Source organism: Heterodontus francisci, chromosome 12, assembly GCF_036365525.1.
Source record: "Heterodontus francisci isolate sHetFra1 chromosome 12, sHetFra1.hap1, whole genome shotgun sequence".
Taxonomy (NCBI): Eukaryota; Metazoa; Chordata; class Chondrichthyes; order Heterodontiformes; family Heterodontidae; genus Heterodontus; species Heterodontus francisci.
The window spans coordinates 98,705,190-98,718,455 of NC_090382.1; the positions used below are offsets into that span (position 1 = coordinate 98,705,190).

Sequence of the window (13,266 nt, forward strand, 5' to 3'; positions counted from 1 at the left end):
ATAGCCTAAAAATTAGAACCAGACCTTTCAGGACTGAAATTAGTAAACACTTCGACATAAAAAGATTTGTAGAGTTTGGAACTCTCTTCTGCAAATGGCAATTGATGTTCGATCACTTGTTAATTTTAAATCTGAGATTCATAGAGTTTTGTTAGCCAGAGATATTCAGGGATAAAGAAAACAAAGAACAAAGAAAATTACAGCACAGGAACAGGCCCTTCGGCCCTCCAAGCCTGCGCCGATCCAGATCCTCGATCTAAACATGTCGCCTATTTTCTAAGGGTCTGTATCTCTTTTCTTCCTGCCCATTCATGTATCTGTCTAGATACATCTTAAAAGACGCCATCGTGCCCGCATCTACCACCTCTGCTGGCAACGCGTTCCAGGCACCCACCACCCTCTGCGTAAAGAACGTTCCACGCATATCCCCCCTAGATTTTGGGGCAAAGGCGGATATTTTGAATTAGGTCGCAGATCAGCCATGATCACATTGATTGGCAGAACAGGCACGAGGGTCTAAATCACAAACTTTTGTTCCTATCATGGTACCTACTATATTGTGCATAGGTTGTATTATAATTTAAAGTGTAGTCTGTTGCATTGTACTATGCATCATTATAAAACAAAAAATAATGCTGCAGTGTAATTTGTGATTGCATTTCACTGTGCAACATGGAGATAAGAAGCACGGGTATGCAATATATTGTAGCACTGTTATGTTGTTTTATTGCATTGTACAGTGAACAGTTAAGAAGCACATAACAGAAAATATTTTAGCTCCCTGACCAGGTACAAAGTCCCAAAGATACAAAGTTGGAATAAGTATGGATCTCTGCAGTGAAATAAAACACTTCCAACATCTCAACTGCATGCAAGAAAGATTTTGTTTTAATTTTTATTAGAAAGAAGAAATACTGAAAGTGTGCTTCTCATGTGTTAGCAGATAGCAAAAGGGTACGCTCGAGGTAGACTTTCTCCAACCGATACGATCACATCCACATTTCCCAAATTCATTACACTCTAATTAACATTTCGCGTGTCCTTTTTTGTTTACAATCTCTTTCAGGTGCAAAGCACATTTCATTAGCACCACTGCCTTAAATGCAAATCCAAAACAACTTTCATCAGCATACTGAAATTAATTCTCTAACACCCAGCCATTGAACTACACCAATTCCTGTCTACCTGTACAAAGGAGAGAAGCTATGAACCTCCTGGCTTCTGGACGTTAAAGGGTTAATTTAATATGCAGGGTTTTTTCCTTCCATGGGCAACAATCCAGAAAGTACTGTTATGTTAACACATGCAAAGTTACTCTAAACCAACAAGGACACTTAAAAAAATGATCAAGTTCCAACAATTGCAGGAAGATGTATAACTTTTTTGTTGACAAGATGTTATTGGAAGCACATGCACTGTGTTACAGTGGTAAAGATAATAAATGAGAGTAGCACCATTAATGTAGTCAGACTCTACATAGCACCACTACCCGAAGGTAGCAATGGACAGCAATAGGCAAAGAAACACTTATTTATATCAGAAGGTTGCCATCAATATCCTCTGTAAGAAAAAATAAAAAAATAAAATTAGTTTATAGTTCATCAGACTAATCAGACTAGCATTTACAGGATAGTACACAAGACATAATTTGATATTGACAAGTAGCAGCTTATTATAACAATAATAATACTCGTATCTACTTAGGTTATCATGTCCAAAGGCCACATGGGATGGCGGGGGGTGGGGGGGGAGGTTAATTCTCAACTTAGCACCATAGGGTCAAACCAGCATCGTCAGATGAATGACCATTATAGGAATTGCTCAACAGTCCTTTCCATTGACTTCAAAGGATGACTGGGTGGTTTCTATAATGGGACTCTGCGAGTCTAACCTACAACACTAGATTTATGAGCCAGCGAGAAGGTGAACATGACCCCCATAAACGTCATGTAATCAACAATTTTTAGAATGCAGTTACTTGTTCTGCAGGCAAATGAGACAGCCATTCTGCATCAGCAACATCCCACAACAATGAAATGTATGACCAGTCAATCTGGTATTTAATTTTTTGCTGCGATTGAACATGGAAAGAATTTATTGGCCAAGAAACTGGGAAAACTAATTGTTTTTCTTTGGTAGTTTTATTTTAAATCCACCTGAACTGCTAGAACAGGTAGATAGGACCTTAATTTTAATGCCTTATCCAAAGATCAACATCTCTAATAATGCAGCCTACCTTATTGCTGCACTGGAATGTAATCTTGCACTATACATTAATATCTCCTACTATGGGGCACAAATCCACACCATTTGACTCAGGGATAAGTCAAGACAACTTTAGTTTAAACAGAGGTCTAAGCAACTCATTTTTAAGTGATGAATCTGCAATGGCAAATTTTCAGTTTACTGTCCAAGTGTAAAACCAGTGTTATGGTTCAGCTGCCCTTTCTAGAAACTGCCCAATTTTAATTTCCATCAAAATCAATGGAAATGAAAATTGGGGGTTTTTAATAACAAGTATTCAATTAGCAACACCAGTTTTATGCCTGGGTAAGTTAAAAATCTATCCTAAGTATCCTCATATACAGAATTAGAAATTTGCGGTTAGGTTTGTCACAAGCACATCTCTGTACTATATGAATACAAATGCAGGAGAAATTGTGAAAGGGAATGCCTTTCCTTCTTTGGTTGGTCTCAACCACAAGCTCTTACCTCAATATATCCCTCAATCTCCTCCTCTTCCTCCAGAAAAAAACAACTAGCTCCCTGTTGAACCTATTTATACTATCTGCTTCAATGGACCTCTTATTTCGTACTTCTATTACCCTTTATATGGCATAGTTTGACCTGAAATCTTTACTTATTCTTCACATTTATTTTTGTAAATGATGTCCCCAAGTTATGAACTGTTTACCAGCGTGAAGATCATCTTTCTCATTGCCCCCAGTCTAATCATTGCTACTGGAAAGTTAATTAAAACCTCAGCTAGTGGCTGGGGCAGTTTTCATTTCTGCTATCTGAGATACTCACCCTCTTTGATACCGAAGCATGAGGCCCACTCCTCGAGGGCGATGTATTTGTCATTGTCTGCATCACATTTCTGGAAGAAGCGAGTGGTGCAGTGTTCCATTGGGACAAGGGGAGCACGTAGAGGAGCCAGCTCAGAGTGAGAAAGATACCTGGATTTAAAACAAAGGCACATTTGCAGGACTTAAGATTCATTTAACAACATAACACAGCAAACAATTTTAAGGTGATCTAACATACTGAATAATTTGGACATCAGTTTTAGATGGATTTCCCTGATTAGATAGACACTTGAAAATAAAATAAATTTACAGGACTATGAGGAAAGAGCAGTGGAGTGGGACTAATTGGATAGTTCTTTCAAAGTGCTGACACATGCACGATGATCTGCATGGCCTCCTTCTGTGCTGTATTATTCTTTGATTCTGCGTGGTGGTTACTAATCTCAAACGGAGCTGTCTGGAACATATAAAGCAGGCAATAAAATTCTCTAAGATACAGGGGAAAAGTCGGCATCACTCATTTGCACCCCCAAATTCCTGTCTACAGGTGAGGCCAGATGAGCTATAAAATGAATAGAGAATTACTGGAAAGCCCAAACAAAAGTGGCGCAGTGGTTAGCACCGCAGCCTCACAGCTCCAGGGACCCGGGTTCAATTCCGGGTACTGCCTGTGTGGAGTTTGCAAGTTCTCCCTGTGTCTGCGTGGGTTTTCTCCAGGTGCTCCGGTTTCCTCCCACAAGCCAAAAGACTTGCAGGTTGATAGGTAAATTGGCCATTATAAATTGTCACTAGTATAGGTAGGTGGTAGGGAAATATAGGGATAGGTGGGGATGTTTGTTGGGAATATGGGATTAGTGTAGGATTAGTATAAAATGGGTGGTTGATGTTCGGCACAGACTCGGTGGGCCGAAGGGCCTGTTTCAGTGCTGTATCTCTAATCTAATCTAAAACCTGCACTGTATGGTTCAATATTGGGTGGGAGGTATTTAGTGTGCTTCAACAATCTTTAATATTTGGATAGCTTTTGTTGTGTGTACCACCGAGAAACCACAAAAAGATATATTTTCCAAGACTGGATTGATAGTAAGGTATCTATAAAATAGATGTGTTGTTAGCAAAATCTCTGATCTACTATGCATGTCCAGTGTCTCTATAGAAGCTCACTTGTCAGCTGGGTGTTGATCAAGTTGTCCAAATTGCCAGTGAACAGGAAAGATGAACATGTTGTAGTTCTTCTCAAAGTCATGAGCCAGCAGGTCCAAGGAATGTTCTCCAGCCTGCAGACGCTTTTCATTTTCATGCAACTTCCTCACCTGTTAAACAGAAGGACAACAATTATCAGACTTACTGCCATGATGCTAATAGTGCAACATTACTTTGCCACAGCAGGAAAAGACTAGACAGGAGCAGGTAATCGGTGCATGTCTGTTTAGGTTACAGAATACATACAAACAAGGAATGTTCCTGTTAAATTGCATAATTCTCCAGCTAATGGTTTGTGCTGTTTAGATTTAGGATCTATCTGCCAATGAGGAAGAGACTATTGCAAAACCCCGAACCCACTAAATTCAAACATTAGAAATGAGTGGAATAATAAATATAAGCTCAAATGGAAATAGTTGCCAAGGTATCACAGGCAGGATAGCCCAAATTAGATAGGTTATGGGACTAAAGTTTTGGAAAGATCTTTAACAAAAGAACTGAGCACTTACAAATATTTTAAACAGCTGGGATATTTAAGGTTTTGGGCTGGAGATGTGAGGAAGAACTTCATGCAGCCATTGGTCATGTGGCCTGGAACTCGCTGCCTATGAGGGTGGTGGAAGTGGAGACAATCATTGATTCCAAAAGGAAAATGGATGGGCACTTGAGGGAAATAAACTTGCAGGCTTATGGGGATTGAGCAGGGGAATGGAACTGACTGGATTGCTCTACAGAGAGCAGACATGAAGTTATTGGGCCAAATGGCCTCCTTCTGTGTGTAATGACTCTATGATATCTGCAGGGAGGGTGCAGCAGAGCACAGGAGCCAGGGAAAATCTGTCCGGCCGGGGACAAAGGGGTCCTGCAAAATTTAACAATAGAACTTTGTTATAATTTCTTCCTTCTGTTTCCTGCCTGCCAGCTGGCAAAATTGACACTTGGGATTGCGGGACATTCTGCAAATTGGGATTGTGGGGGGGCGGGGTTAGGGGTGTTCAGTCAATCACAGCAGGTGCTATAGAGAAAGATCACAATCAATCATCAGAGCGGAGGCTACATTCTTCCTTGTGGGTTCTTACCATCTGGAGCTGACAGCTCCCATCTCTCTTTCGCTGCCAAGTTTCCTGAACGCTGGGAAACTTGACTGGCAATTGTTAAATTTAAATCAGCCTCCCAATTGCACTTGGAAACCTGATTTTAATATAATACTGAAATTTGACACCTCTCCAAGATGGAATGCCTCCATGGGTCAAAACCTGCTGTGGTAAAAAGGGCAATGGGTGTGGCTGGTTGGAGATGCAATCCCCATTTTTTAGGATTTATCCACCTCGATTGCTTCCAGTCACTTTACAGGAGGTGGGGGTGTTATATTGAGGTCAATATGTTTAAGAAATTAGCATAGTTTGTTAGTTTATAATAGCAATAATAGGTTGTTGAAGTATCTATCACATCCATTTCCATGCAGCACAGGCTTTCAAACTGGGGACTCTGGACCTTGGGAGTCTGGAAGGAATAGATCTCTGAAATTATCAGATGTCTGTACTTTTCTGTAAATGTTCCCAGGAATAAATCAATATCTGCAGAGGTGCATTGTGAATTCAGAACCAAGGACATGCACCATGTTGAAGCTATAATTCACAGGAGGATATGATAGCTGTTACTAGTGGGGTAACACAGGGATCAGTGCTTGGGCCACAGCTGTTCGCAATATATATCAATGATTTGGATGTGGGGACCAAATGTAATATATCCAAGTTTTGTGGATGATACAAAGCTAGGTGGGAATGTGTGTTGTGAGGAAGATGCAAAGCGGCTTCAAGGGGATTTGGAAAGATTTAGTGAGTGGGCAAGAACATGGCAGATGGAATATAATGTGGAAAAATGTGAGGTTATCCACTCTGGTAGGAGGAATAAATGTGCAGAGTATTACTTCAATAGTAAGAGATTAGAAAGTATAGATGTACAAAGAGACCTGGGTGTCCTTGTCAATAAGTCACTGAAAGCTAACATGCAGGTGTAGCAAGCAATTAAGAAGGCTAATGAAGTTAGCCTTTATCACAAGAGAATTTGATTACTGGAGTAGTGAAGTCTTGCTTCAATTGTGTCGCACAGTGGTTAGACCGCCCCTGGAGTATTGTGTGCAGTTTTGGTCCCCTTACCTTAGGAGGGATATTATTGCCATAGAGGGAGTGCAATGAAGGTACACCAGACTTATTCCCGGGATGGCGGGCTGTCCCATGAAGAGAGATTGGGAATTGGGCCTGTATTCTCTAGAGTTTCGAAGAATGAGAGCAGATCTCATTGAAACCTACAAAGCACTTAAAGGGATAGACAGGGTAGATGCAGCTAAGGTGTTTCCCCTGGTTGTGGAGTCTAGAAACAGGGGACACAATTTCAAAATAAGGGGGATGCCAGTTAGGACAGAGATGACGAAAAATTTCTTTACTCAGAGGCTTGTGAATCTTTGGAATTCTCTACCCCAGAGGGCTGTCATTGAGTATGTTTAAAGCAGAGATTGACAGATTTCTAAATACAAATGACATAAGGGGATATGAGGATAGTGTGGGGAAAATGCATTGAAGTGGAAGATCAGCCATGATCATATTGAATGGCAGGGCAGGCTCGATGAGCTGAATGGCCTACTCCTGCTGCTATGTTCCTATGAGTTTGCAGAGTGTGACAGACCAAACGACCTCATTCGATGCTATAAAGTTCTATGATTCTTCTCATAGTCACTGGTGAATTCCTGATCTCTGGCATGCCATCATGTCAAACAGAAGCCAGATAATTTATCAACAGGACAGACGTGAGCATCAGAAAATGAGTGATCCAGGGCTATTCTTATACACCTGCTACCAGTAACTGAAGACCAAAAGAAGAGGAAATAAATCAAGTCATTTTTTTTTTGAACAGCTAGGTTGACCTTTTACTCATTTTAGTTTTATTGAAGTTAAAGAAGTGTGAGTTTTCTTGCCTTCATCTTTTGCTTCTCGGTCAGGAGGTTGGTTTCCTCATTGTCACGTTCATAAAGGGTCACCAAAACATTCTTCAGCCAGTCACGCATGCGCAGAGGGAACTCAGCCAGCTCACTATCAATGCATTCTTGGATGACTGCAAAGGAATCGCAAAGGGATCGTATAAAGATATTAAAAATCCTGCATAAAGTAGTTACATTATTTCATTCTATCCTGAAGTAATTAATTTCCATTCTGTCTAAACCATGAAGAGTCAATGGATGGAAAATTAGCAGTTCCAGACCGATGTACACAGACGAGCATGAGAATAAGATGATATACAGCCAAATAAGCTAATAGAATGGTGCCAGGAATGCGGGACTTTGGTTACATGGAGAGATTATTGAAGCTGGAATTGTTCTCTTTAGAACAGAGAAGGTAAAAGGGAGATTTAATAGAGGTATTTAAAATCATGACTGGTTTTGATAAAGTAAATAAGGAAGAATTGTTTCCAGTGGCAGAACGGTGGGTAACTAGAGGACACAGATTTAAGGTAATTGGCAAAAGAATCAGAGCTATCATGATCTGTGTGAAAGCAGATTCAATAATAACTTTCAAAAGGAAATTGCTAAGTACTTGAAGGGGGGAAATTTGCAGGGCTATGGGGAAAGGCCAGGGAAATGGGACTAATTAGATAGAATTTTCAAAGAGCCGGCACAGGTACAATGGGTAAAATAAAATAAAATAAAGGTACAGAATTCAAAAACAATTGTCCAGGGTAGATCTTCCATGTCCTCGTCTGCAGTAAGGCACCACGCATGTTGGAGGCATGCATCAGAAAATCACAGTGGGTGCGTGATTTTCCAGTGAACACCTGTGGTTTATGAGGCATTGCACCATAGATAAGAACTCAAGATATCTAATCTCCTCTTAAGTAGAAATAAGTAGTTATACTCATGTGGTAAGCAATCAGAACAAATGTCTATGTTGTCAAGTTATTACTGCCCACACAAGTTCATCCAATAACATGCACTTTCTCACAGACATTGCATATTCCAAAACAACATTTTGCATACAAACAATAAAAGACTTGCATTTACAGCAGCTTATCACATCTTTCAGAAATATCTCAAAATGCTTCATATGTAATAAATTACTTTGAACTGCAATGATTGTTATGCAGGCGAACATAGCAGCCATTTTGCACACAGCAAGATTCCACAAACAACAAAGAGATGCACACTGTGTGCTGGGACAGGTGGCAATTTGAGGAAGAGTTAAATGATGGAAAAGGCGTCTCACTCAGATTGCACTTCATGTCATCAGCTGACGGCTGGAGGGTGGTGGAGGGTGATGGGGGAGAAATATGAAAATGTAGTTATGAGACAGGAAAGAAACAATTTGGAATGACTTCAATTTTTAAAAAAAATTCTGCAATGAACTCTCTCAATCCTGAAGCATCTTTCATGTGTTTATAGAAATAACAGACATAAATAATGTAATGTGAAATCAAATATATGGACCGAACCAAAGTATTCCCTGAGCCACAGTAAATCATAGATTAAGCTAATTTGTATTTTTGGATCTGGTGCTGGAAGTTTGGTACAGCCTTCTTGGGGGGATTGCATTTTTCTGGTTAAATATTTAATAGGCTTTGCAAAACAGATTAAAGGCTGCTTTTTTAACAATACCCCTCTTTGTATGCTTCTGTTGTAAACCCTTCCTGATATTCCATATAGGTGTCCCTTGCTGGAACAGAGTGTGACACAGAGTGATAGACTGGGCCTGTTACAATACTAAGTGTTCAGAAAAATGAATGCTCCCCTTCCCTGCACGCCCACCACCACCCTCCTCCCCACCCCCTCATTCATTGTTTTGGCCTCATGACAGCTACTGTCTTGATGGAAAAGCGGACTATGTGATAGCCTTTGTAATATCATAGCGTCAGTCATAGAGTCATGGAATCATACAGCACAGAAACAGGCTCTTCGGCCCATCGTGTCTGTGCCAGCCATCAAGCACCTAACTATTCGAATCCCATTTTCCAGCACTTGGCCCATAGCCTTGTGTGCTATGGCGTTTCAAGTGCTCATCTAAATACTTCTTAAATGTTGTGAGGGTTCCTGCCTCTACCACCTCTTCAGGCAGTGCATTCCAGATTCCAACCACCCTCTGGGTGAAATTTTTTTTCCTCAAATCCCCTCTAAACCTCCTGCCCCTTACCTTAAATCTATCCCCCCTGGTTATTGACCTCTCCACTAAGGGAAAAGGTTTCTTCCTATCTAACCTATCAATGCCCCTCATAATTTTATATACCTCAATCATGTCCCCCCCTCAGCCTTATCTGCTGCAAGGAAAACAACCCTAGCCTTTTCAGTCTCTCTTCATAGCTGAAACGCTCCAGCCCAGGCAACATCCTGGTGAATCTCCTCTGCACCCTCTCCAGTGCAATCACATCCTTCCTATAGGGTGGTGCCCAGAACTGTACACAGTACTCCAGCTGTGGCCTAACTATAGTTTTATACAGCTCCATCATAATCTCCCTACTCTTATATTCTATGCCTCGGCTAATAAAGGCAAGTATCCCATATGCCTTCCTAACCACCTTATCTACCTGTGCTGCTGCCTTCAGTGATCTATGGATAAGTACACCAAGATCCCTCTGACCTTCTGTACTTCCTAGGATCCTACCATCCATTGTATATTCCCTTGCCCTGTTAGTCCTCCCAAAATGCATCACCTCACACTTCTCAGGATTAAATTCCATTTGCCACTGCTCCGCCCAACTTACCAGCTATATCGTCCTGTAATCTAAGGTTTTCCTCCTCACTATTTACGACACCACCAATTTTTGTGTCATCCGCGAACTTACTGATCATACTTCCTATATTCATGTCTAAATCATTAATGTACACTACAAACAGCAAGGGTCCCAGCACCAATCCCTGTGGTACACCACTGGTCACAGGCTTCCACTCGCAGAAACAACCCTCTAACAGTATCAGGAACAGTAAATCTCCATTCCAGCCTCTATGGTTAGAAGATGTTTGTAATGTGCTTGGACTATGAATGCAGGAGTTGAGTGCTGTTGTGAGTTACATAATACACTGTATACAACTGTTATTGAGCTTGCCAGAAGCATCCAAGGCAGACATCTCTCTCTCTCTTTTTCTTGTTTATACTCTTGCCTCTTTCTATTCTCTGCTCCTCATTTTACTTACCTGTTTAGTTACCTGTTTCACTGTCTACTCCATTCTCTGTTTTTCTGATACCTAATTCATTCATTTGATTACTTATTTGAGGGTGTACACTATGAGTTTTAAAAATCCCCCCTTCCCTTTATGTGGTGATTCCTGTGGGCCTCACAGGAACAGGAGTTGGCGATTTAGCCCTTTGAACCTGTTCCGCCATTCAGTATGGACTTGACTCCATACACCCGCCTTTGTCCCATATCCCTTAATACCTTTGGCAAATAAAAATCTATCCGTCTCAGATTTAAAATTAACAATTGATTTGCAGAGGGAAGTTCCAAACTTCTACCACCCTTTGCATATAGAAGTATTTCCTAACTTCACTCTTGAAAGGCCTGGTACTAATTTTTAGACTATGCCCCCTGGTTCCAGATTCCACAACAGGGGAAATAATTTCTCTCTATCATTTCCTCTTAAGATCGCGAAAATTTGAATCAAATCACCCCTAACCTTCCAAATTCCAAGGAATACAATCCTAATTTGTGTAATCTCTCCTCGTAATTCAACTCTTGGAATCCAGGTATCGTTCTAGTCAATCTATGCTGCAACCCCTTCAAGCCTTCCTAAAGTGTGGTGCCCAGAACTGTTTCCAGGTGTAGATTAACCAGGGCTACGTATAGCAGTAGCACAACTTCTAACCCCTTGCATTCTAGTTGTCTAGATATAAAGTCTAACATTCCATCAGCCTTTGATTATTTTCTGTATCTGTCCATGATATTTTAATGATCTGTGTACATGGACCCTTAAGTCTGTTTGGACCTTCACTGCTTCTAGCTTTTCACCATTTAGAAAGTACTCTGATATATCCCTTTTAGGTCCAAAGTGGATGATCTCATACTTACTGATTTTGAAATTCATTTGCCACAGTTTTCCTCATTCATTTAATCAATAATATATCTTTGTAATTTCATTCTTCCCTCTAAACTGCTTACAATGCCACCTATCTTTGTGTATTCAGCAAACTTGGATAATACAATGAATATTTGAGGCCTCAACACAGATCTCTGTGGGATGCCACTCGTCATGCGCTCTGCTACTTTCTGTACATGGTGTCTCAGGTGATCCTCCAGTACCTTGCTCAATGGATATATGTGAGTCTAAACAGTGAGTGTTGGCAGGCTATTCACCTATGGGAATATCACAACTGACCCCAATCCTTTCCTCAACTGATGTCCACAAAATACATTTTCCAGCGAAGGTCATTCAATAATCATTTTTTCCCCACCCAGTCTAGGAACACTAGGACCAGCTTTTGGGACTCCACTGCTAATCGCTGTAATTAGATTGAACCTGGGACCTTACTGGTTTGTAAGTTCAGTTCTACCTCAAGTTATACAATTATCAATTGGGATATTACTGGAGCCTATATTTAAAAGTTCTTTTCACACTGATTGCAATAATCAGGAGAAAGCAGCTCCCAATCTAAGTAACACTCCTTAAACAGCTGTTTCCACTCTTTCAGAAAAAGGCTTTCATGGCTTTTACTCCACCTCCAGCATGAACAGAAAGAGATCAAATCTAGGGCAGCTCAGCTGATTAACTGTGGAACCACACATGAACTAAACAATCCAATAGGGTGAGTACATTGACAGAGTTCATATAGGCAGTATGGTAAATCAATGAACAGCATTAGTAAAAAAACAATTTAACTTTCTGCAAGATTTTATCTTCCTCTCCTGCATATAATGCTCAGTAAAAAACATTTCACATACATTTGCATGGTCCAATGTAGTCCAAGTGGAGCTTGTGACCCTTTTTGGTGCCCTCCAATGTGCACTTGGTGGCAAAGAGCTGGCAGGCACTGTCATAGGTCTTGTTGTCGGTGCCACAGACCTGGGGAAGGTTGTGGAATACAGAAAAAGATATGATCGTTTTTTATTAGGAATGTAAAATCAACCTGCTCAGTACCAGCATCACTAAAACACTGGCTCTTAACACAATGCTTTTCATGTAGTTTTAAATTTAAGCAACTAGAATTCCTATCCAATCTAAGCTTACAAAATAAATGTTGCCAATTTTGAGTATAGTAGTGCTGATCTTGAATAGTGCAACCATGTAAATGTGATTTAGAAACATGGAAAGTGACCTCAATTTAACTTAACTCACCCTGTGTGACAGGGTGGGTATGAGTGGTACACCAATTGCCCTCATGCCCAAATTTACGCTCCATTGACTTCAAGCAGCATAAACTTGGACAGGGTATAAGACAGGTGTCCAATCTGAACCTGCCCCATTCCCAATGGTGGGTCAGGTTAAAATTACCCAGTTCTCCAAGTGAGGGTATGGCAGAGTGCTGCTGTGATAATAATCTTCTGGTTTTGAGTGGCTTCACATGATTTTATGATATTCTAGATGTCATCTGCAGATGACCTGGCCACACAAGGAAGACACACCATTAATATCAATGTACTCAAGTGAATCATGTAAGTTTCATATTGTTCCAATAAATGGGCACTAGACATTTGATCTTGACCGTAAGGCAGTGAAAACAACACTTATCTTACTGTACTATACTCAAACAAACATCGCCAAGTGCAAACCAAACAAATCTTATCAGGTAAACAGATTTAATCATAGAAACAGGTTTGATATTAATCTGAGAACTTTAACATGGAAGCTGACAATTCAAATCCACCCACTCAGAAGTTGCGAGCAAAATAAGCAGCCATCAGTCTCTTTATTGTTCTCAAAGGCTGTCAAGTTCCCCCTTTTAAAAACTCTTGTTTGTTACTTTGTGAGATATTGGGGTCTCCGCAGTCTGCTATATATTACTGTATGAATTGTCACCAATGGCCCTTTGCAGTCCCCACTTTATTACTACATGAGACC

General features: G+C 40.5%; 1 protein-coding gene across 3 annotated transcripts in view; it reads right to left on the minus strand.

Annotated features, from left to right (window-relative positions):
* Nucleotides 1–866: 866 nt before the first annotated feature.
* sparc (secreted protein, acidic, cysteine-rich (osteonectin)) overlaps nt 867–13,266 on the minus strand; it is a 34,570-nt gene continuing 22,170 nt past the window's right edge. For all 3 annotated transcript variants that reach the window (XM_068043914.1, XM_068043912.1, XM_068043913.1), the window contains 5 exons: nt 12,150–12,270; nt 7,207–7,343; nt 4,194–4,342; nt 3,031–3,179; nt 867–1,560 (listed from right to left, as the gene is read on the minus strand). In XM_068043914.1, the coding sequence (XP_067900015.1) occupies nt 1,532–1,560; nt 3,031–3,179; nt 4,194–4,342; nt 7,207–7,343; nt 12,150–12,270 (585 nt within the window). In that variant the 3' untranslated portion in view covers nt 867–1,531. The remainder of the gene's footprint in view (nt 1,561–3,030; nt 3,180–4,193; nt 4,343–7,206; nt 7,344–12,149; nt 12,271–13,266) is intronic.